Raw genomic sequence first — 25,181 nt, 5'->3', positions numbered from 1 at the left:
GAGCAAAAAGGCGCTTAGTAATTCCAAGTTTGTGTTGCTGTGAAATGTGGCTAAAGCACAAAACAACTTACGATTTATTGTGTTTTTTCTCTACAAAAGCATAATTCGTTCCATAAGGAAGGAACTGTTATCAAATAGTTTAGCTTTTTGTTGTGGTACAAAGTTAAAGTACTTTCTAAACTAGTCAAATGTCTGATTATGTTTTAATATAATACTTCTGAAGCACAAATAATGTAATGTTTTGTCCACCAGGGGACAGCAAATCATTGACACGTTTATTTTTTTCTTGAACGATAACAATTAAATGCCATTCTCTGAACCAAGTCACAAACAGCTTGAGCTCATTTACCAAAAACATCTTTTATCAAAACATTGAATACTGAATATAATTGTGCCCTAAACTCTAACACTTTGCAGAAAACCAGCCACATTTGAACATACAAAAAGTGAAATTAACTGTCTCTTTACACACAAGTAAACACACTACCTGGCCAAAAAAAAAAAAAAAAAAAAGTTGCCCCCTGGATTTAACTAAGGAAATAGGTACGAGCCTCCTATTGGATAATTACTCTAGGTTCAACAACAGTCTGTGCTCAAAGACTGAGGTCAGCTGACGCCTGAATATACTGAATGACCAGGTTATTCCATAAATAGATTTTTTCTTCTCTGGCGGCATGGACATATTCCAAGATGACAATGCCAGGATTCATCAGGCTCAAATTGTGAAAGAGTGGTTCAGGAGCATGAGACGTCATTTTCACACATAGATTGTCCACCACAGAGTCCAGACCTTAACCCCATTGAGAATCTTTGGGATGTGCTGGAGAAGCTTTGTGCAGCGTCAGACTCGACCATCATCAATGCAACGCGAAGCGAAATCAAAACAGTGCCACAGTGAATCAAAGCTAAAGGCGGAATATTGAGTGTGACCTTTTTTTTTTTGGTAACGACTTTTTTTTGGCCAGGCAGTGTATCTCACAATTAACAAATAAATTAATAAATTAATTATTGTCAGATCTAAAAATTTAAATTTGACGACTTTTTACCTTCATGATTATGGATTATTATTATTATTATTATATTTTTCACCAATACATCATAATGATGAAAGTTTTACAGAGCACCACAACCTCAATCTTAAAAATAAAAATAAAATAAATAAATAATATTTAGTGATATTTGGCTGTCTTAGGCTAGACAACATTCCACAGGCAAGGGCAGCCAAAGAGACCTGTATATCTGAGGCAGCAGAGTCCTTTTTGATCTTGGCTGAAGTAAACAAATCCTTTAGTTGGACTGAATCTAAAATAGTGGAAAAAAGTAAGTGCACTTTATGTAGTGTTTTTAATAAAAATCACCAAAAACATGTTTGCAGTGCACATGCACAACAAATTACACCAACACTGATGTTGCAATTCTAAAATAAGTAGAATAGGAAAATTAAAACAGAACCCAGTCAAACAAAGGCTTTTCTGTCTTTATCTGCTTTTTAAAAAAATCTACAGAACAACTGCTGTTGTTTAATAACATCCAAATGCTACACTACTTTTTTTTTGTCTGAATTTGAGTTATGTCTTGTGACAATATACGTCTTAATATTACTCTCTTTTTTTGCTCTTTGTGTGCAAAACAAATATCCCTTGGAACAATAAAGGTCATTAAACTACAACATTCACAGGCAACAAAACTTTATTAATCCCAATTCAGTTTGCAGACTTTTGATCATGCACAAACCACAAGTAAATTCATGTATATATAACATATCATACATTCAAACAATCTTAGTTCATGAGGAGACACATAAGCAAATTTACTTTCCATTTAAAAGTTTTATGGCACAAGGAATAATGGAATAGTACCTTCCTTCGGGAATAACCACAATATTGGTTACTCCACTATTGTGGTTATTGTCATTACGACCCCAAAATGGTACCCCGAGTATGTATACACTTTTTGTCATCCACACCTATTTAATTAAAATAATAATAATAATTGTAAACTCACAGTGGAAAGTTTGACCAATTACGTCAATAGGAGTGTTAGTGTTTCTTGCCTCAACCTCAATGTTCCCATTAGAGCTAATTTCCACTTTTAAGTACAATGAGTTGCAGTATTTTTTAATAACAAGGTTTAGGGCATTAAAAAGGCCTTCAATTCCACAACACAAATCACAACCCAGTAGTCACCTGGACACTTAGAGCTGACTCACTTTGCACCAAACCTGTGCAAGAGATTGTCACCAGTCTGAGTTCATCTACATGATGCCTCAATGTGTTACCCACTAAATTTCTAAAGTTTTATGCAGCTAAAAGCTGGAACAGTCTTCCTGAAGATGTGAGACAGGCCTCTACTTTGACTGTGGCCGTGTCTCCATTCTCCATGGACGTGCGGTCCGTGGTGTAGGCCTGTCCCATTTCAGCAAGATGGTGGCTGCACTGAGGAGGACACATTCTTGTCCGGAAGCTTCAAACTATACTTTGAGGAGTACTTCGAAGAGTACCTTCAAAAGGTGCATTTGGCGAATTGAGACACAGTCAATGTTTAAATCCAGGCTCAAAACAGTTCTGTTTAGCTGTGCATATGACTGAAAGGTTTTTATTCTGCACTCTTTTGTTTTAATGTAAATTTTATAATGATTATTTGTGATCATTTATGTCTTGATTTGTTGTATTATAATTTTAATGGATTTCTTATGCTGTAAAGCTGAATTAGTCTGTGTACGAATTGTGCTATACAAATAAGCTTGCCTTGCCTTACCTAGTCCAGCACACTGAGCATATTTAAACACAATCATGAATAATACCAAGTTGTATATTATTAGTCTTTAAATTAATCTACACCTCTTTGGACAACTCCTTGGGGCACAGGAAGCGGACTTCATGGCAATCGCAACCTTTCTGGTCTTCCTGTTTACAAAATTTAAGTTTCACTCTGTTATGGCTCTGTTATTTTTTTTTTTTTATGCTATATATCGAAATCCCACAACAACTCGAAAACTCCTCCCTTTGTGACTGGACATAGTAAACTCAGTAAAGGTTAGGGTAAAGCCCAGTGCTTCAAGCCAGTATCATCAATTGAAAATGGCTTTTGGATGGGGAGCCAAAGTATCTTGATCTCAAAAAACAATCTGCAAATAACCACCACCTATACAGCTTTTTCAGTGGTTTCCAGAGTTTCCATTTTTTCCAAAATTCCCATGTTTTTGTTGTTGCCTTGGTTTCCACTGTTACTTTTATTACCACTTTTTCCATTATTTCCTTGATTTATACTGTTTATGTTGTGTCCAGTGTTTACTTGGGTACTGTTGTTGTCCTGGTTAGCATTTATTCCTTGGTTTCCCTTGATACTCCATCCTTTCTATTGTTCCCCTTGGTTATCATTCCCTTGATTATTGTTGGTTCCATTGGTTGTTGTTGGTTCCTCTGATTCCTTTGTTATATTCTCTGTCATACTATCACACCATGTGTATATTGAAAAATTGGAAACACAAATTAAAGAAAGTCTGCTTGATTGTGGCAGATGTTTAATCTGCATATTTTAATCAAGCTGAGAAAATGTGACTTGGTTATCACGTGTGGTGTAGCTCCTCCCTCGAAAATTCCCTTTCCCAAAACTCCCAGACGGAAAATTCAAATGTACACAGGACAATTACAGGAGCCTCTGTAGAGCAGTGTAAATCCAGGATGACTGTGAGAGCTGATTTTTAAAGTTTTTACACGTTTTCTGGTCAAGAATGCAAATAGGTGTGTGTTTTATTTGAAATTAGAATTAATGTAAGAGTGCTGTCCGCTGCTAACATTTTTAGACACAGTAGACACACTGGTCTTTCCTCGTCTCTCACCGTAGTCACGGTGAAGCCAAGTGCTACATATGCTTCATCATACTTTCTTGTCTTAGCTTTCGGGTCTCTTTCGTTTATCTTATTACCTCTCTTGAAGGGTTTGTTCACTGCTGTGTTTACGATCTGTTCATTATCTCTTGCTCTTTGCTGTGTACACGCACAAACCCTACACCATAGAGCTAATACTACCTGTGCACACTCTGACAATGTGTGACAATCTCAATGTAGATGAACAGCGGCTGTACTCCGAGCTCCTCCTGTGTGACCGAGCTCCTCACCCTATCTCTAAGGGAGCACCCTGCCAAACCTATTTTGGTCACTTGTATCTGCGATCTAGTCATTACCCAAAGCTCATGACCATAGGTGAGGGTAGGACCATAGATTGACCGGTAAATTGAGAGCTTTGCCTTTGGGCTCAGCTCCTTCTTCACCATAACAGACCACAGCAACCACAATTACTGCAGATGCTGCACCAATCCACCTGTCAATCTCATGCTCCATCCTTCCCTCACTCGTGAACAAGACCCCAAGATACTTGAAGTATCTTGGCAAGGACTCACCACCCAGAGAGGGTAAGCCACCTTTTTCTGTGACAAAGGGCAGCCCTGGCAGATTCCAACATGCACCAGGGACAGGCCTGACTTACTGCAGGCAATTTTAACACAGCTCCTGCTCCAGTCATACAGGGACCCTTAGCAAAGCTCCCTGGACCCCATACTCCCAGAGCACCCCCCAAAGGACACCGTGAGGGACACGGTCGAATGTCTTCTCCAGATCCACAAAACACATGTGGACTGGTTGGGCAAACTCCCATGAACCCTCGAGGACCCAATGGAGTCCAGTGTTCCGCGATCGGGACAAGAAACACACTGCTCATGCTGAATCCAAGGTTCAACTATCGGTCGGATTTTCCTCTCCAGATACTGTCCCTGACCGCCACGTGATGTTGCAGAGATGTGTCAGCCAAGGCAGCCCCCAACATCCAGAGACTTGAGGTACTTGGGACGGATCTCATCCACCTCCGGAGCCTTGCCACCGAGGGGAGCTTGCCAACCACCTCAGTTAAAATAAAAATACTAAAACAAAATAAAATGCCTGTTACTTTCAGAAAAAAACGAAAACGTTTGAGAGCCATCAAAACACAGGCCACAGACAAACAAAGTAAGTAAACCAACTAAGCGTAGTTTTATTTAATGACAGATAATTACCAAGAAACATAGGTGTGACAATTTTAAAAATACAAGCCAATTATATCATTGTAACATTTATACTGTTGGTCATCAGATGATTTTTTTTTTTTATGACTTACCAAACCCTTGGATTAAACACTGACTGTCCTCTTTGTTGATTTACTCATCACCCAGTGATTTGGTCTTGAGAACCATTTCATAAGCACTTCGTTGACAAGTATGCACATTATTTACTTAATAGGGATGCGTCTACTACCCAGTGTCAGGTATCAGTCCACCGGGAGCTTGTTCTCGTACACGTACTTATCGTTGCATCAATGGCAATCATTGATGCAACAGAGGAAATCACAAATGCATTGGACCAAAAACAATATGCTTTTGGTATCTTTATAGACCTGAAAAAAGCTTTCGATACCATCAATCATGATATTTTACTAAAAAAGCTTGAACGATATGGGATCAGAGGACTAGCCGGTAACTGGTTACGAACGTATCTCACAAAGAGAGAACAATTTGTACAGATGGGAGTGCACACTTCTGATATGCTTGGTATTGCTTGTGGAGTTCCCCAGGGCTCCGTTTTGGGGCCAAAACTGTTTAATATATACATAAATGATATCTTTAATGTATCCCCGTCATTAAAACTTATCTTATTTGCGGATGATACTAACATATTTTACAGTAGTCCAAATTACAATGAACTCATTTGTACTGTAAACAAGGAACTTGATAAAATAAAAAAGTGGATGGATTGCAACAAATTATCGCTTAATTTAAAGAAGACAAAAGTTATGCTTTTTGGAAATTCAAAAATTAATACAGAGCTACCAATCCTGATTGATGATGTTCAAATTGAAAGTGTAAATGAGATAAAATTTTTGGGTGTTATAATAGACAATAAATTATCATGGAAAGCCCATATTAGACAAATAAAAAGCAAAATCTCAAAAAGCCTCGCAATAATAAATAAAGCAAAAAACTACCTTGATCAAAATGCCCTACGTACTTTATACTGTTCCTTAGTACTCCCATACCTCACTTATTGTGTTGAAGTGTGGGGGAATACTTACCAATCTACACTTAATCCACTAGTTGTATTACAGAAACGTGCTTTGCGAATCATCCATAAAGTCGGATACTTGGAGCACACACATGCTTTATTCATATATTCAAAGCTCCTAAAAATTCCTGATCTTGTAAAATATGTTACATTAACTATACCATTTAAAGCTTCCATAAACGTGTTACCGAGTAAGCTGCAAGTTTTGTTTACAGCCAAAGAGAGAACATACAATCTTAGAGAATATGAGAAATTCAAATTGCCTAAAGTTAGAACTACTCGAAAAAGTTTCTGTGTATCGGTATGTGGTGTTAAACTTTGGAACAGTCTGGATATACACATCAAGCAATGCCATAGTATCAGTACGTTCAAGCATCGATATAAAAATATGATCTGGTCGCAGTATCTAGAGGAAGAGTCTTAATATAATTTCAGTAATCTTGTAATGTAATCTTGGCTTGTATCTGCCATTTCTTTACCATTGTTGGTATCTGTTGTCCATTACCATTGTTGGTATTTGTTGTCCATTACCATTGTTGGTATTGTTGTCCATTACCATTGTTGTATTTTGCTGTCCATTACTATTGTCGTATTTATTGTCCATTACTATTGCTGTATTGCTGTTCATTACCATTGTTGGTATTTACTGTCCGTTACCATTGTTGGTATTAATAACTTTCCTTACCATTGTTGGCACCTTATCCAATATGATGTAACACATAAGTTGCATGAGTTTAACTCATAGTCCCCAATGTAATCATGTAATACAATCATGAAAAGGAAGTAAAGTATGCTAAAATTAAGAAATAATAGCAGAGGGGGTGGGATTAAATAAGTTTTCTTCTTCCCACTCCTTTTTGGGCAATCGGAGATACTCTTTTTTTGTGTGTTTTGCTGTCTGTTTTTGTTTATTTTTCCTTGTCTCTTGTATCATGTGTTGATTGACATCGATTGTGGCTGCCTAGGCTATGCAAGAGAAAAGATGTCTATTTGCCCAAGACAAATAAAATAATAAATAAATAAATAAATAATAATTTTGCTGCCGATATCAAGAGCTGATACCACTATAACTGTGCTGAATCTTAAGATAACCTCAGCTTGCCTCCCAGTTGAGGAATGAGGAGTTGAGCACATTAGCTGCCAAAGTCGTATTAAGCTTAGCTTTAATCATGAGTGACGAATGATGACGAGTGATGAAGTCATCCATGGTAATCCTTGACCAACCAGGTTGACAAATAACATGATCCACTGTCAAGTTTGCCTCTACTGTGGTTTAAAAGATGACTGGGAACACCTCTCATTGTTCCTGACCGCTGCTCCTTGCAGTCAGACTATTATCAAAGCTTTGCTTTGTTTTAATGCAAGTGGTATGTCAACATGCAAAGAGACAAGCACACATCACGGGAATTAAAACAAATGGTGCTTGGCGACAATATCAAAGACACAGTAAGCAAACAGATGAATGCTCTTTTCAAAGACAGTGACTTCATCTGTAAAATCACTAAGGTATTGGGAAAAGGTCCAGACTGAAACACGGATCCGGTCTAGTTTGTTATATCTTGTTTGAGCAGCTCTTCTTTTTGATGTAATTCTTTATTATTTCCTCTTCAGGTAAACGCGGCATTTAACCATATTCCATGCCCTCATGCTTTAAATCCCGGGGGTGAGGCAAACATGAATACATATTTTGGGGCATTTCATTCAAATGATGCAGGTTTTCTGCCTCTGCATTTACCAGCTGCTTGTGCATACTGCAGGACCAGTGCTCTGCGCACAGGTTCATAAACACCTTGAGCCCTCTGCCGAATGCCCAATATACACACAAATATACACCCTTTTCACAGCCATGTTAGTAAATGAGCGTCAATATGTTTTATTGTTCAGAGAATTAAAAGATTCTATGGAATTTGACATTGCTTCCATCTTAAGTTCACTTTATTAAAGTGCGTATGACAGGTTCATTTCACTAAAACGTGGTTAACATGGACTAATCTACAGTTGAACCCAGAAGTTTACATACACTATATAAAAAGACACATGTCTTTTCCTGTCTTTTCCTCACTGTCTGACATAACTGAACTTTTCCTGCTTTAGGTCAGTTGGGATTACCAAATTTATTTCTTGTTGCTAAATGTCGGAATAATGAGAGATGGACTTTTTTTTAGACAATTCTTCATTTCTTTCTTCAAAGTCAGAAGTTTACAAACACTCAGATTCCTACGCATTTAAACAGTTTGGAAAAAAAAACAGATGATGTCATGTTTTTGTAAGCTTCTATTTATTGACGACAATTGAGTTAATTAGAGACACACCTGTTGATGTATTTGAAGGCACACCTGATACACACTTCCTCTTTGTGTAACATCATCAGAAAGTCAAAATAAATAAGCCAAGAAGGAAGATAGGAAGTAGAGGAATATCGGTATTTATTATATATCAGCTATATATCATATATCAGCTCTCATACTGCTCAGGAAGGAGATGGGTTCTGTGTCCCAGAGATTAACGTGCTTTGGTCCGAAATATGCATATCAACCTAAGGAATAAAAGCAAAAAACTTCGTGAAGATGCTGGCTGAAGCTGGTAGATTGTCATTATCCACAGTGAAACGAGTACTATACCGAAAAGGCCACTCTGCAAGGAAGAAGCCATTACTCCAAAAGAAACATTAAAAAAAAGCCAGATTGCAGTTTGCAAATGCATACAGGGACAAAGACCTTAATTTTTTGAGACATGTCCTGTGGTCTGACGAAAGTAAAATTGAACTATTTGGCCATAATGAGCATTGTTACATTTGGAGGAAAAAGTGACAAGGTGACAACACCATCCCAACTTTGAAATACAGGGCTGGCAGCATTGTGTTGTTGGTTTGTTTTGCAAAGGGAAGGACTGGTGCACTTCACAAAATAGATGGCATAAAGAGGAAAGAACATTATGTGGAAATACTGAAGCAACATCTCAAGACATCAGCCAGGAAGTTAAAGCTTGAGTGCAAATGGGTCTTCCAAATGGACAATGACCCTTAAGGTTAAAAAGTCAATGTTTTGGAGTGGCCCTGATCACAATCATATAGAAAACTTCTGGACAGACCTGAAAAGGCATGTGCAAGCGAGGCGACCTACAAAGTTGGCTCAGCTCAGTTGTCAGGAGGAATGAGCCAAAATTCCTGCCAACGATTGTGAGAAGCTTGTGGAAGGATGTCCAAAACCTTTGACCCAAGTCATACAGTTTAAATGCAATGATACCAAATACTAATGAAATGTATGTAAACTTCTGATTTTGAAAAAAGTAATGAAACTGTCTAAAAAAATTATCTCATTATTCTGGCATTTAGCAAATATAAATAATTTTGGTAATTTTATTCGTTCTAAAACAGAAATAAATATCTTTCTACAACAGCAAGTGGCACTAGTGGCTAAACTGTGTCTGTATTTGACCAGTGTAATCCATAAACTAGAATCCTGAACATGACATGACATGACACGTGAAAAAACCTGCCTATCCAGTTGGGCTGGATATCATCTCCTTGGTGTGAAAGAGCTTGTACCAAGCTGACTAGACTACCAGCTGTGTTTCCAGCTTGTATTAATCATTACATATTTTTTCTTTATGTGTATGTCAATGTTTGGCACTGGTTTGGCCGACACACCAGCAGATGCTTGGATTTAAAGACATTGTGATTTGTCTGCTATTACAATCGATGACACCCATGGATCATTATGATTTAATTAAGACATTTTAAATCGCAGTATTGATCTTAACTGTGATCTTAACTTAACTTCTTTAACTGTGCGGTGCAATACTGGAATTTCCCCACTGTGGGACTAATAAAGGCATATCTTATCTGATCTAAAACAACTTAATAAAAGAAACAAGTCCGCTGACCCGTTAGAAAATTGCGGTTGGACACACAGTGTATAAAATGGAAAAATTCAAGAGTTTTGTTACGCAAATATATAATGTATTATTGACTGAAAATTATAAACCATTGAAAATTGAAAACATGTGGAGTAAGGATTTGGAGGCAGTATTGGAGAATGACAACTGGAAAAGAATATGGAGCACAATTACTTATTCATCAAAAAATCCAAACAGATATTGCACTTTAACTTTCTACATAGAACTTATTTAACCCCCCAAAAGAGGCACTTGATGAAACTCACTTCTTCCCCATATTGAGGTAAACAACTTGACTCCTAATCACTGGAAAAATACCTTTCGTTATATCATAAACATGGAATTATCAGTAGCTAAAATGTATTCAACCAAAACAAAAACTGTCTCATTATGGAGTAAAACCTTATTAGAACTGGATTATCTCAACTAAGTAAGATTCAATAACTTATAATAAGTGGAAGAGATTTTATAATGTAAATATACTGTAAATTAAAAGTTAAAGCGAGTAGCTGTAAAGTCCCTTTAATTTAATTTAAATGTTATTATTATTTATTAATGATGATGGTAATAATAATAAATGATAAATAAAAAAAGAAAGGTTTGTGTGTGTATATGTGTGTATATATATATATATATACATAGGGGTGTGTGTGTGTGTGTGTATAGAATGTATAGTAATGTATAGGTATATATGAATACACACATAGTGCACAAGAATATAGGTGTATATGTATGTTTTGTGGATATAGGTGTGTATGTATATGTATGTATGCATATATGAATGTGAGTTTGTATTTTGTATGTTTGTATGTGTGTTTTGATCCTGTACATGTGGAGCCCAGGGAGAGGGGGTAGGATATCACCATGAGCTCGAGATTGGGGTTTCTTCCTTTTTTTTTTTTTTCTTTTTTTTTTGTTATTATACAAACAGCTATCAGCAGTTATGGATAGCTGATTTTTCATTTGCATCAAAACTGTAATATTATAATACTAAATTGTATGTCAGAACAAAAGTACATATACATTTGATCACTAAAACAGCTTTCTTTCACTTAAAAATATATATCTAGATTCACATGCTTAATGGCCCAGTATGAAAATCTCGTTCATGCTTTTATATTCAGTAGACTGCATTACTGTAACGATCTCCTGACCAGAGTCACCCAAAAGAAGATCAAACAGCTCCAGCTTATACAAAATGCTGCAGTCTGAGTACTAACCAGAACTAAAGGATCTTAACATATAACACCTGTCCTCAAGACACTACACTGGCTTCCTTTCAGCCAACATCTACACTTTAACGTCATGCTTTTTAACTACAAATCACGAAATGTCCAAATATCCTGAGTACATATAAGACATGTTATAAGAAATGAAATGTCAATAAATTACAAACCAAGAAACAAACTTAGATCTCAGAACTTAGATCTGTTAGCCAAACCAAGAGTCCAAAGAAAACAGTAAAACAGCTTTTAGTTATTATGCTGCAAATAGATGGAATAGATTACTCTTGAAAAACACCCCCAAACATGAATAAAAACAATCCTCCTTATATATGTGCATGGTTAGGTAACTAAAATACATTTGAATGTAATTCATAGCTTTCTTTTTAACTTATTGTAATATCTTTATATTTGTAAGGCTTTGAATTACCTTGTGTATGAAATGCACAGTATGAATAAAAATGCTTTGCCTTGCCCTAGATCTCACTTTAAGGGTGCCGGCTTTTACTGGAAATAATGGTACTGCTCCGAAACGCCTATAATTATTAGGGAATTTCTTTCACTTATGTTTAATAAGTTCAGATGAGTGAAGGCCAACTTGAAACTACATGGCTACCTGTTTTACAAGATTAATTATACCTTTCTCAACATAAAATTATGCAGTAAAGTATGCTTGGTCATCGACAACTCAAAGTTTCAAATAAGGCTTTGAATTTAAAAAAGCATAAAAGAGTTACTATGTTTCCTGTAGATACAAAAATGTGTAGAAAATAATTTCTGATTAAATAGCATGCATGAAAAGCTGTAAGTAGTCCAAATATCCTTTGCCACATAAGATAAATACTCGTACATATTTGATTATCATGACATCATGATCCATGTTTTCACTATGAAAATGGCTAAAGGAACACTTTATAATGGTTCACACGATTGATTGTGTCAAGCTCAAGTTTTCTTGTGATAACATGACTATTATGCTATGAGCTGAGGCTAACCCTTGGAAAAGTTCACAAATCAAAGAGAAATGGAAAGATATGGTTGTGTTTGCATCTCTGTTAACTGTTGATCACATTGCTGTTGAACACTGCTTGATATAAATCATAACACATCTTATGAAGTTTAATCTTTCTCCATGTGTCACTATGAGATCTATAGCTACTTTTGAGCCGCAACACAAAAATTTGATCAACCATCAGTAAAATTTACTCTTTACCAAAATCTTCTTTACCAAAATCATGCTGTGTACACCTTTAAATGGGACAGTTTAAATGAGTAATTTCACGAAAGCCCATGTTAACATTGTTACCTAGCAGGCATCCTGTGCCCCAGAGGGCAGCCGATATTGTACTTATTTTTCATGTTCGGAAACCTGGAGCACCTTGCTGTGAGGTGAGCACACTTAGCACTGCAACACCGTGCCACTCTTACCTAGGCCCTGTCCCAATATACTCACTATGCACTACATATTTCAATGAAGTGTGCATGAGAGCACAAGGGTGCAGAGGTGCGAATGAGAATTGGGACAGTCCACAGTTCAGATAACAGATGTAATGAATATAATAATGTAAAAACAGCTGTCTACAGTATTGCTATTGCAGTTTGGTCTCTTAGCATACAAGCTTTCTGTCATGATCCCAGTCTGTCTTGCCTTTATGAACTGTTTCCCCCCCTCCCTTCTGTATCTGAGCCTGGAACTGCTCAACTCCATGATCGATCTACCTGTCACTCGATCTAAAACTGTCAATAAACATTGTTAAATCTTTCCCCGAATTCTGTCTCTTTGGTCCCCCCTGTCAGTCGTTATGACACTTTCATGCAGACATGAAATTAATGTCTTCGTCTCACTTTGTTTATTTCAATTGCTAACTGTCCCCTACAAATATTTTAAACTGCTAGTTGTGGTTGTATCGGCCCAACCTGCTACATATCCTTTTTAATCTTACTGTATTTAAATTTCTGACTTTGAAGAAACTAATCAAAGAATTGTCTTTAAAATCCTCATTATTCTGGCATTTAACATATAGAAATTATTTTAGTAATTCTAATTGACTTAAAACAGGAAAAGATTTCACGTTAGACAGTGGGGAAAAAAGCGTATGTGTCTTTTTAAATAGTATATGTAAACTTCAACTGTACATACATCAATCTTGTACAAAAAAGTTAATGTGAAACTTCTTACATTACGTACATTTTTGAGACATAAATCTATTTAATGTGAAACTTCTTACATTACGTACATTTTTGAGACATAAATCTATTTTTGAGATTTATGTCTCAAAAATGGTCATTTTCAGCCATTGTTACACAATGCCATGATGAAACACTAATACATTTTTTTCTTAATTTTTTTGTTCACCTTTCTAATTTTTTTTATTTATTTTTTCACCTGCAGTGTCTGGCCTTAATTTAATGGAAATTGGTTCTGTAAGGATGGAATCCACTACTTCCTTTATTATTCCTGTAACACTCTGATTTATATGTACCTCTATTACAAACTGTTGACTAGGGATTGAGAAAGTAACACGACCAAGATTGTTTAATGGTTATGTAGCTGTTTTAATTATAAGGAGTGTGAGGGCCACTCAGGTTTACATAAAGAAATAACAAAAAATGTTCTCTAAGGCACGACTCAGACATCATATATAAATGAGACACATCATAAATAAACAGACACACGGGGAGCACAGAGCAAGGCGGGCCCTGGCCAAGTGCTATAACCTCAGATACTATCCCACTCGACTGAGGAATATTTTGAAAACATGAAGACTTGTTAAATGCACCTGAAGCTTAATACAAAAACGATTATATTTAATTTTAAAAAGTTGCACGGTTCTGGTAGGTTGTATATATTCCACTTATATTTAATAGTTTAAAATGAGTTATTGGTCTTACTGTCCAACAACATGAATTATTACAGTATTTAGACTACAATAACTATGGGCCTGGCCCATAACAATATGCAAAATCATATTCTTGAAAAGATTTCCATACACAATTGAATGACTTCTACAATACCTCCACTGTCATAATTTTGTCCAGTTACAGAAGTTACATACAATGTTAAAAAACAATCATACCAGAAATGTTCCTATTAGCACAAATGACCTTTACATACAATACTTACATAACTCAGAAAATAAATATATAAATATTTCAATATAGGTAATATCTTTTGATAATCATTTTAATGTGATAATGACGGGTAAAGTGTCTACACGTCACATGGACAGCCATATCGGACCTTGTAGTTATAGCAGCGACGATTTTTCTGGTCACGATTGCGGCAGACAAAACCTTCAGTGGGGCTGTATCTGAAAATGTGCACAGTGCTATAATTAGTCATTTTGTTGTTATATATGGAAAATATAATAAATAATGAACATACATGTGGAATGACTGTCCAGTGAAGTCAGCAGGCATATGGTTGTGCTTGGTCACAACTTCAATGTAAAGTGGACTTTCACAGATTTGTCCAGGATTTTCAGCTCTCAAGTCACAAAGGAGTTCAAAGTCCCCAATGCCACTAGGGCTGTCTTGGTCAAACCACCTGGTCCAGCACACTGGCACAAGAAAAAAGATGTGTTTAGTTAACTGGGGTAGAAATCTTTGGGTGTCTCACAATTTGATTTGATTACGATTCTGAGGCTCATGAACCGATGCAAAAAAAAACCCCAAAAAACGCATCTTAGTGTTTTACCATACATTTTACCATTCATTTCAAATTGTAACTACTTTTTACATATGCGGAACAACAAGATTAAGCAAGGACTCTTTATTTAATTTTAAATGGCCTATTGCATGGCATATTTTCTTTTCTGTGACAGGGTTTATTTTACCAGTTGAGAAATAATATTGCTGTTGCAACTAGAGCTTTAGCATCACGTGAGAAGTTATTTTTCTAAATGCTCAAATGTGAACAAAATAAAAGTGTCAGACAAATCCTGAACAGCCTGATATTTCTGTAGGTCACTGTGCAGAGTGGACAGCTCTGATCACAGGGCAGCACCAGCAGCGGTTCACTACAGTGTTGTGCTGCTAGTCTGAGTGACTGGAGGGAGTGGCCGTAACACAGAGAGACACGGGGAAAGCAAACAGACAGAACGGGCAGCTTCAGTCATTCAATCAATTTTTAATCATCATTTTATTCGAATCGATGATGCATCTAAATGCTTTTGTTTTTTGCACCCCTATTAGTTACAGAATTTTTGTTATATTTGAAGTTATTCATGCACATACCTTTGGGATGACAAAACTCTTGAGGGCAGAGGAAACGGACTTCATAATTCGCACACTCTGAACCTGGTTGTTGGTCAGAGTTTTTACAGACAAAGCCATTTCGTGTGTCTGTCCTGTTGAAGAGAACCCAGTGAATCAAAACACAACTCATTCTACAAAATTACTACGACGTGTTCAAACTCTTACATTGTAATGACATTCCCAGTTGAAGAAACACTGTGCCCAGATGTAGTCCTGACTTGCATACGAAGAGGCCTGTTGCAGATCATCCCAGGGTTTTCATGGTAAAGAAGGTCTAGGGTCTCCCAATCTCCTGACCCACTGGGATCATCTCTATTAAACCATTTTGTCCAGCATTCTGCAATGCACAGTTTATTTTAAATTTTAAGTATTTACTTGCACAGTAATCGTGATATAATTTCACACAGCAAGATGGATTCTCGCGAGTGAGTTCATAAAATCATGAGAATCCATCTTGGACCCACTAGCGCGGTAGGACCGGCTACTGGTCGACGGACCAATTAGAGATCAGCATTGAGGTTTGTGTGGAAATCAAAGTCAAGGTACCCAAAAAACTAAAACAAACGTGGCAGTGCCAACTGACGTCCTTCAGCCTATTCTAGCAACAACAAAAAAAAAGGAAATATGTGCAGAAGTTAAACGCTTTGTGCATCTAAGGACAGGTTATTGATGTCTGTGTTTTTCTCTTAGAAATAGATGTAACAAAAGTTAGAACCTGGAAAATCCAAATTCTTTTTAATAATACATAAAAAATGTGAAGTATTGTTATTCTTATTGTAGTTATTTATTATTCTTCTTATGCATAATGCATGCATGCATGCATTGTATCTACTCGACTACTATCAAATCACTGCTAAATAGTGCAAGTGCACAATTGATGAGAGTAGTGTGTGCAGGTTTCTGTAGAATTTTTGCAATATTATTTCATTCTTAAATGATTAGTTGTGATACACTGACTAGCAAACACTTTTTAATTACATTGTACATGTTGCAATGACCAAGAAGCTTATTCTTAAATGACTCACCATCTTTGTCCTCTTTGCTTTCATCGTAGTTGCACTCATGACTGTTGTCCCCTTGACTGTTGTCCCCTTGACTGTTGTCCCCATCTGAACCACTTCCACTGCTGAGGTCACTACCACTGGTATCATTTTCCTCATTGTCCTCAGTTTCTTCAGTGTCATCATCTGAACCACTGCCCTCGTTGTTGTCATTGCTCATATTACTACCATTGTCATCATCACTACCACTGCCTGTATCATTGCCATTGTCGTCACCTGAACCACTGCCTTGATTTTGCTCACTGTCTTCGTTGTGTCCCTCACTGTTGACATCTGAACCACTGCCCTCGTTGTTGTCATTGCTCATATTACTATCATTGTCATCACTACCACTGCCTGTATCACTGCCATTGTCATCACCTGAACCATTGCCTTGATCTTGCTCGCTGTCTTCGTTGTCTCCCTCACTGTTGACATCTGAACCACTGCCCTCGTTGTTGTCATTGCTCATATTACTACCATTGTCATCATCACTACCACTGCCTGTATCACTGCCATTGTTGTCACCTGAACCACTGCCTTGATCTTGTTCGCTGTCTTCGTTGTCTCCCTCACTGTTGACATCTGAACCACTGCCCTCGTTGTTGTCATTGCTCATATTACTCCCATTGTCAACATCACTACCACTGCCTGTATCACTGCCATTGTCGTCACCTGAACCACTGCCTTGATCTTGCTCGCTGTCTTCGTTGTCTCCCTCACTGTTGACATCTGAACCACTGCCCTCGTTGTTGTCATTGCTCATATTACTACCATTGTCATCATCACTACCACTGCCTGTATCACTGCCATTGGATTCACTTTCATTGCCTGGATCAGTACCAACGTCTTCATTTGTTTCACTGCTCACCAGTTCTTCAATGTCGTCTTTTACTTCACTGTCCTCATCTGAACCACTTCCACTGCTGAGGTCACTACCACTGGTATCATTTTCCTCATTATCCTCAGTTTCTTCAGAGTCATCATCTGAACCACTGGCCTCAACCTCTTCAGTGTTGTCATCCTTATCGTCCGTCACATCTGAACCACTGCCCTCGATGTTGTCATTGCTCATATTACTACCATTGTCATCATCACTACCACTGCCTGTATCACTGCCATTGTCGTCACCTGAACCACTGCCTTGATCTTGCTCGCTGTCTTCGTTGTCTCCGTCACTGTTGACATCTGAACCACTGCCCTCGTTGTTGTCATTGCTCATATTACTACCATTGTCATCATCACTACCACTGCCTGTATCACTGCCATTGTCGTCACCTGAACCACTGCCTTGATCTTGTTCGCTGTCTTCGTTGTGTCCCTCACTGTTGACATCTGAACCACTGCCCTCGTTGTTGTCATTGCTCATATTACTCCCATTGTCAACATCACTACCACTGCCTGTATCACTGCCATTGTCGTCACCTGAACCACTGCCTTGATCTTGCTCGCTGTCTTCGTTGTCTCCCTCACTGTTGACATCTGAACCACTGCCCTCGTTGTTGTCATTGCTCATATTACTACCATTGTCATCATCACTACCACTGCCTGTATCACTGCCATTGTCGTCACCTGAACCACTGCCTTGATCTTGCTCGCTATCTTCGTTGTCTCCCTCACTGTTGACATCTGAACCACTGCCCTCGTTGTTGTCATTGCTCATATTACTACCATTGTCATCATCACTACCACTGCCTGTATCACTGCCATTGTCGTCACCTGAACCACTGCCTTGATCTTGCTCGCTGTCTTCGTTGTCTCCCTCACTGTTGACATCTGAACCACTGCCCTCGTTGTTGTCATTGCTCATATTACTACCATTGTCATCATCACTACCACTGCCTGTATCACTGCCATTGTCGTCACCTGAACCACTGCCTTGATCTTGCTCGCTGTCTTCATTGTCTCCCTCACTGTTGACATCTGAACCACTGCCCTCGTTGTTGTCATTGCTCATATTACTACCATTGTCATCATCACTACCACTGCCTGTATCACTGCCATTGTCGTCACCTGAACCACTGCCTTGATCTTGTTTGCTGTCTTCGTTGTCTCCCTCACTGTTGACATCTGAACCACTGCCCTCGTTGTTGTCATTGCTCATATTACTACCATTGTCATCATCACTACCACTGCCTGTATCACTGCCATTGTCGTCACCTGAACCACTGCCTTGATCTTGCTCGCTGTCTTCGTTGTCTCCCTCACTGTTGACATCTGAACCACTGTCCTCGTTGTCATTGCTCATATTACTACCATTGTCATCATCACTACCACTGCCTGTATCACTGCCATTGTCGTCACCTGAACCACTGCCTTGATCTTGTTTGCTGTCTTCGTTGTCTCCCTCACTGTTGACATCTGAACCACTGCCCTCGTTGTTGTCATTGCTCATATTACTACCATTGTCATCATCACTACCACTGCCTGTATCACTGCCATTGTCGTCACCTGAACCACTGCCTTGATCTTGCTCGCTGTCTTCGTTGTCTCCCTCACTGTTGACATCTGACCCACTGCCCTCGTTGTTGTCATTGCTCATATTACTACCATTGTCATCATCACTACCACTGCCTGTATCACTGCCATTGTCGTCACCTGAACCACTGCCTTGATCTTGCTCGCTGTCTTCGTTGTCTCCCTCACTGTTGACATCTGAACCACTGCCCTCGTTGTTGTCATTGCTCATATTACTACCATTGTCATCATCACTACCACTGCCTGTATCATTGCCATTGTCGTCACCTGAACCACTGCCTTGATCTTGCTCGCTGTCTTCGTTGTCTCCCTCACTGTTGACATCTGAACCACTGCCCTCGTTGTTGTCATTGCTCATATTACTACTATTGTCATCATCACTACCACTGCCTGTATCACTGCCATTGTCGTCACCTGATCCACTGCCTTGATCTTGCTCGCTGTCTTCGTCGTCTCCCTCACTGTTGACATCTGAACCACTGCCCTCGTTGTTGTCATTGCTCATATTACTACCATTGTCATCATCACTACCACTGCCTGTATCACTGCCATTGTCGTCACCTGAACCACTGCCTTGATCTTGTTCGCTGTCTTCGTTGTCTCCCTCACTGTTGACATCTGAACCACTGCCCTCGTTGTTGTCATTGCTCATATTACTCCCATTGTCAACATCACTACCACTGCCTGTATCACTGCCATTGTCGTCACCTGAACCACTGCCTTGATCTTGCTCACTGTCTTCGTTGTCTCCCTCACTGTTGACATCTGAACCACTGCCCTCGTTGTTGTCATTGCTCATATTACTACCATTGTCATCATCACTACCACTGCCTGTATCACTGCCATTGTCGTCACCTGAACCACTGCCTTGATCTTGTTCGTTGTCTTCGTTGTCTCCCTCACTGTTGACATCTGAACCACTGCCCTCGTTGTTGTCATTGCTCATATTACTACTATTGTCATCATCACTACCACTGCCTGTATCACTGCCATTGTCGTCACCTGAACCACTGCCTTGATCTTGCTCGCTGTCTTCGTTGTCTCCCTCACTGTTGACATCTGAACCACTGCCCTCGTTGTTGTCATTGCTCATATTACTACCATTGTCATCATCACTACCACTGCCTGTATCACTGCCATTGTCGTCACCTGAACCACTGCCTTGATCTTGTTCACTGTCTTCGTTGTCTCCCTCACTGTTGACATCTGAACCACTGCCCTCATTGTTGTCATTGCTCATATTACTCCCATTGTCAACATCACTACCACTGCCTGTATCACTGCCATTGTCGTCACCTGAACCACTGCCTTGATCTTGCTCGCTGTCTTCGTTGTCTCCCTCACTGTTGACATCTGAACCACTGCCCTCGTTGTTGTCATTACTCATATTACTACCATTGTCATCATCACTACCACTGCCTGTATCACTGCCATTGTCGTCACCTGAACCACTGCCTTGATCTTGCTCGCTGTCTTCGTTGTCTCCCTCACTGTTGACATCTGAACCACTGCCCTCGTTGTTGTCATTGCTCATATTACTACCATTGTCATCATCACTACCACTGCCTGTATCACTGCCATTGGATTCACTTTCATTGCCTGGATCAGTACCAACGTCTTCATTTGTTTCACTGCTCACAAATTCTTCAATGTCATCTTTTACTTCACTGTCCTCATCTGAACCACTTCCACTGCTGAGGTCACTACCACTGGTATCATTTTCCTCATTATCCTCAGTTTCTTCAGAGTCATCATCTGAACCACTGGCCTCAAACTCTTCAGTGTTGTCATCCTTATCGTCCGTCACATCTGAACCACTGCCCTCGTTGTTGTCATTGCTCATATTACTACCATTGTCATCATCACTACCACTGCCTGTATCACTGCCATTGTCGCCACCTGAACCACTGCCTTGATCTTGCTCGCTGTCTTCGTTGTCTCCCTCACTGTTGACATCTGAACCACTGCCCTCATTGTTGTCATTGCTCATATTACTCCCATTGTCAACATCACTACCACTGCCTGTATCACTGCCATTGTCGTCACCTGAACCACTGCCTTGATCTTGCTCGCTGTCTTCGTTGTCTCCCTCACTGTTGACATCTGAACCACTGCCCTCGTTGTTGTCATTGCTCATATTACTACCATTGTCATCATCACTACCACTGCCTGTATCACTGCCATTGTCGCCACCTGAACCACTGCCTTGATCTTGTTCGCTGTCTTCGTTGTCTCCCTCACTGTTGACATCTGAACCACTGCCCTCGTTGTTGTCATTGCTCATATTACTCCCATTGTCAACATCACTACCACTGCCTGTATCACTGCCATTGTCGTCACCTGAACCACTGCCTTGATCTGCTCGCTGTCTTCGTTGTCTCCCTCACTGTTGACATCTGAACCACTGCCCCACGTTGTTGTCATTGCTCATATTACTACCATTGTCATCATCACTACCACTGCCTGTATCACTGCCATTGTCGTCACCTGAACCACTGCCTTGATCTTGTTCGCTGTCTTCGTTGTCTCCCTCACTGTTGACATCTGAACCACTGCCCTCGTTGTTGTCATTGCTCATATTACTCCCATCGTCAACATCACTACCACTGCCTGTATCACTGCCATTGTCGTCACCTGAACCACTGCCTTCGTTGTCTCCCTCACTGTTGACATCTGAACCACTGCTCTCGTTGTTGTCATTGCTCATATTACTACCATTGTCATCATCACTACCACTGCCTGTATCATTGCCATTGTCGTCACCTAAACCACTGCCTTGATCTTGCTCGCTGTCTTCGTTGTCTCCCTCACTGTTGACATCTGAACCACTGCCCTCGTTGTTGTCATTGCTCATATTACTACCATTGTCATCATCACTACCACTGCCTGTATCACTGCCATTGTCGTCACCTGAACCACTGCTTCGTTGTCTCCCTCACTGTTGACATCTGAACCACTGCTCTCGTTGTTGTCATTGCTCATATTACTACCATTGTCATCATCACTACCACTGCCTGTATCACTTGCCATTGTCGTCACCTAACCACTGCCTTGATCTTGCTCGCTGTCTTCGTTGTCTCCCTCACTGTTGACATCTGAACCACTGCCCTCGTTGTTGTCATTGCTCATATTACTACCATTGTCATCATCACTACCACTGCCTGTATCACTGCCATTGTCGTCACCTGAACCACTGCCTTGATCTTGCTCGCTGTCTTCGTTGTCTCCCTCACTGTTGACATCTGAACCACTGCCCTCGTTGTTGTCATTACTCATATTACTACCATTGTCATCATCACTACCACTGCCTGTATCACTGCCATTGTCGTCACCTGAACCACTGCCTTGATCTTGCTCGCTGTCTTCGTTGTCTCCCTCACTGTTGACATCTGAACCACTGCCCTCGTTGTTGTCATTGCTCATATTACTACCATTGTCATCATCACTACCACTGCCTGTATCACTGCCATTGGATTCACTTTCATTGCCTGGATCAGTACCAACGTCTTCATTTGTTTCACTGCTCACAAATTCTTCAATGTCATCTTTTACTTCACTGTCCTCATCTGAACCACTTCCACTGCTGAGGTCACTACCACTGGTATCATTTTCCTCATTATCCTCAGTTTCTTCAGAGTCATCATCTGAACCACTGGCCTCAAACTCTTCAGTGTTGTCATCCTTATCGTCCGTCACATCTGAACCACTGCCCTCGTTGTTGTCATTGCTCATATTACTATTATTGTCATCATCACTACCACTGCCTGTATCACTGCCATTGTCGCCACCTGAACCACTGCCTTGATCTTGCTCGCTGTCTTCGTTGTCTCCCTCACTGTTGACATCTGAACCACTGCCCTCATTGTTGTCATTGCTCATATTACTCCCATTGTCAACATCACTACCACTGCCTGTATCACTGCCATTGTCGTCACCTGAACCACTGCCTTGATCTTGCTCGCTGTCTTCGTTGTCTCCCTCACTGTTGACATCTGAACCACTGCCCTCGTTGTTGTCATTGCTCATATTACTACCATTGTCATCATCACTACCACTGCCTGTATCACTGCCATTGTCGCCACCTGAACCACTGCCTTGATCTTGTTCGCTGTCTTCGTTGTCTCCCTCACTGTTGACATCTGAACCACTGCCCTCGTTGTTGTCATTGCTCATATTACTCCCATTGTCAACATCACTACCACTGCCTGTATCACTGCCATTGTCGTCACCTGAACCACTGCCTTGATCTTGCTCGCTGTCTTCGTTGTCTCCCTCACTGTTGACATCTGAACCACTGCCCTCGTTGTTGTCATTGCTCATATTACTACCATTGTCATCATCACTACCACTGCCTGTATCACTGCCATTGTCGTCACCTGAACCACTGCCTTGATCTTGTTCGCTGTCTTCGTTGTCTCCCTCACTGTTGACATCTGAACCACTGCCCTCGTTGTTGTCATTGCTCATATTACTCCCATCGTCAACATCACTACCACTGCCTGTATCACTGCCATTGTCGTCACCTGAACCACTGCCTTGATCTTGCTCGCTGTCTTCGTTGTCTCCCTCACTGTTGACATCTGAACCACTGCCCTCGTTGTTGTCATTGCTCATATTACTACCATTGTCATCATCACTACCACTGCCTGTATCACTGCCATTGTCGTCACCTGAACCACTGCCTTGATCTTGTTCGCTGTCTTCGTTGTCTCCCTCACTGTTAACATCTGAACCACTGCCCTCGTTGTTGTCATTGCTCATATTACTCCCATTGTCAACATCACTACCACTGCCTGTATCACTGCCATTGTCGTCACCTGAACCACTGCCTTGATCTTGCTCGCTGTCTTCGTTGTCTCCCTCACTGTTGACATCTGAACCACTGCCCTCGTTGTTGTCATTGCTCATATTACTACCATTGTCATCATCACTACCACTGCCTGTATCACTGCCATTGTCGTCACCTGAACCACTGCCTTGATCTTGTTCGCTGTCTTCGTTGTCTCCCTCACTGTTGACATCTGAACCACTGCCCTCGTTGTTGTCATTGCTCATATTACTCCCATTGTCAACATCACTACCACTGCCTGTATCACTGCCATTGTCGTCACCTGAACCACTGCCTTGATCTTGCTCGCTGTCTTCGTTGTCTCCCTCACTGTTGACATCTGAACCACTGCCCTCGTTGTTGTCATTGCTCATATTACTACCATTGTCATCATCACTACCACTGCCTGTATCACTGCCATTGTCGTCACCTGAACCACTGCCTTGATTTTGTTCGCTGTCTTCGTTGTCTCCCTCACTGTTGACATCTGAACCACTGCCCTCGTTGTTGTCATTGCTCATATTACTACCATTGTCATCATCACTACCACTGCCTGTATCACTGCCATTGTCGTCACCTGAACCACTGCCTTGATCTTGCTCGCTGTCTTCGTTGTCTCCCTCACTGTTGACATCTGAACCACTGCCCTCGTTGTTGTCATTGCTCATATTACTCCCATTGTCAACATCACTACCACTGCCTGTATCACTGCCATTGTCGTCACCTGAACCACTGCCTTGATCTTGCTCGCTGTCTTCGTTGTCTCCCTCACTGTTGACATCTGAACCACTGCCCTCGTTGTTGTCATTGCTCATATTACTACCATTGTCATCATCACTACCACTGCCTGTATCACTGCCATTGTCGTCACCTGAACCACTGCCTTGATCTTGTTCGCTGTCTTCGTTGTCTCCCTCACTGTTGACATCTGAACCACTGCCCTCGTTGTTGTCATTGCTCATATTACTCCCATTGTCAACATCACTACCACTGCCTGTATCACTGCCATTGTCGTCACCTGAACCACTGCCTTGATCTTGCTCGCTGTCTTCGTTGTCTCCCTCACTGTTGACATCTGAACCACTGCCCTCGTTGTTGTCATTGCTCATATTACTACCATTGTCATCATCACTACCACTGCCTGTATCACTGCCATTGTCGTCACCTGAACCACTGCCTTGATCTTGTTCGCTGTCTTCGTTGTCTCCCTCACTGTTGACATCTGAACCACTGCCCTCGTTGTTGTCATTGCTCATATTACTACCGTTGTCATCATCACTACCACTGCCTGTATCACTGCCATTGTCGTCACCTGAACCACTGCCTTGATCTTGCTCGCTGTCTTCGTTGTCTCCCTCACTGTTGAC

The 25,181-nt window shown here is 40.3% G+C and overlaps 2 protein-coding genes across 2 annotated transcripts; both read right to left on the bottom strand.

The window, feature by feature from the left end:
* Positions 1 to 13,722: 13,722 nt before the first annotated feature.
* LOC129456709 (dentin sialophosphoprotein-like) lies at positions 13,723 to 24,582 on the bottom strand. The gene is made up of 5 exons (XM_055225791.1): positions 16,494 to 24,582; positions 15,634 to 15,805; positions 15,448 to 15,560; positions 14,597 to 14,771; positions 13,723 to 14,522 (listed from the first exon to the last, which is right to left on the bottom strand). Exons 1-5 carry the CDS (start codon positions 21,268 to 21,270, stop codon positions 14,423 to 14,425), a joined length of 5,337 nt encoding a protein of 1,778 aa, XP_055081766.1. The 5' UTR covers positions 21,271 to 24,582; the 3' UTR covers positions 13,723 to 14,422.
* LOC129456710 (dentin sialophosphoprotein-like) lies at positions 21,921 to 24,892 on the bottom strand. Its single transcript, XM_055225792.1, has one exon. It carries the CDS (start codon positions 24,774 to 24,776, stop codon positions 22,026 to 22,028), a length of 2,751 nt encoding a protein of 916 aa, XP_055081767.1. The 5' UTR covers positions 24,777 to 24,892; the 3' UTR covers positions 21,921 to 22,025.
* Positions 24,893 to 25,181: the final 289 nt, after the last annotated feature.

This window comes from Periophthalmus magnuspinnatus, chromosome 13 (assembly GCF_009829125.3).
Source record: "Periophthalmus magnuspinnatus isolate fPerMag1 chromosome 13, fPerMag1.2.pri, whole genome shotgun sequence".
Classification (NCBI taxonomy): Eukaryota; Metazoa; Chordata; class Actinopteri; order Gobiiformes; family Gobiidae; genus Periophthalmus; species Periophthalmus magnuspinnatus.
This window is presented reverse-complemented; position numbering and strand designations above follow the sequence as displayed.

Excerpts from the sequence above, each read along its gene's own strand:
- LOC129456709 (XM_055225791.1), bottom strand. The coding sequence starts at position 21,270 with ATGAGCAATGACAACAACGAGGGCAGTGGTTCAGATGTCAACAGTGAG. Across the intron at positions 15,806-16,493 it reads AAGCAAAGAGGACAAAGATG|AATGCTGGACAAAATGGTTT; the intron begins GTGAGTCATTTA and ends TGTGCATTGCAG. Across the intron at positions 15,561-15,633 it reads ACTGGGAATGTCATTACAAT|GACAGACACACGAAATGGCT; the intron begins GTAAGAGTTTGA and ends TCTCTTCAACAG.
- LOC129456710 (XM_055225792.1), bottom strand. The coding sequence starts at position 24,776 with ATGAGCAATGACAACAACGAGGGCAGTGGTTCAGATGTCAACAGTGAG.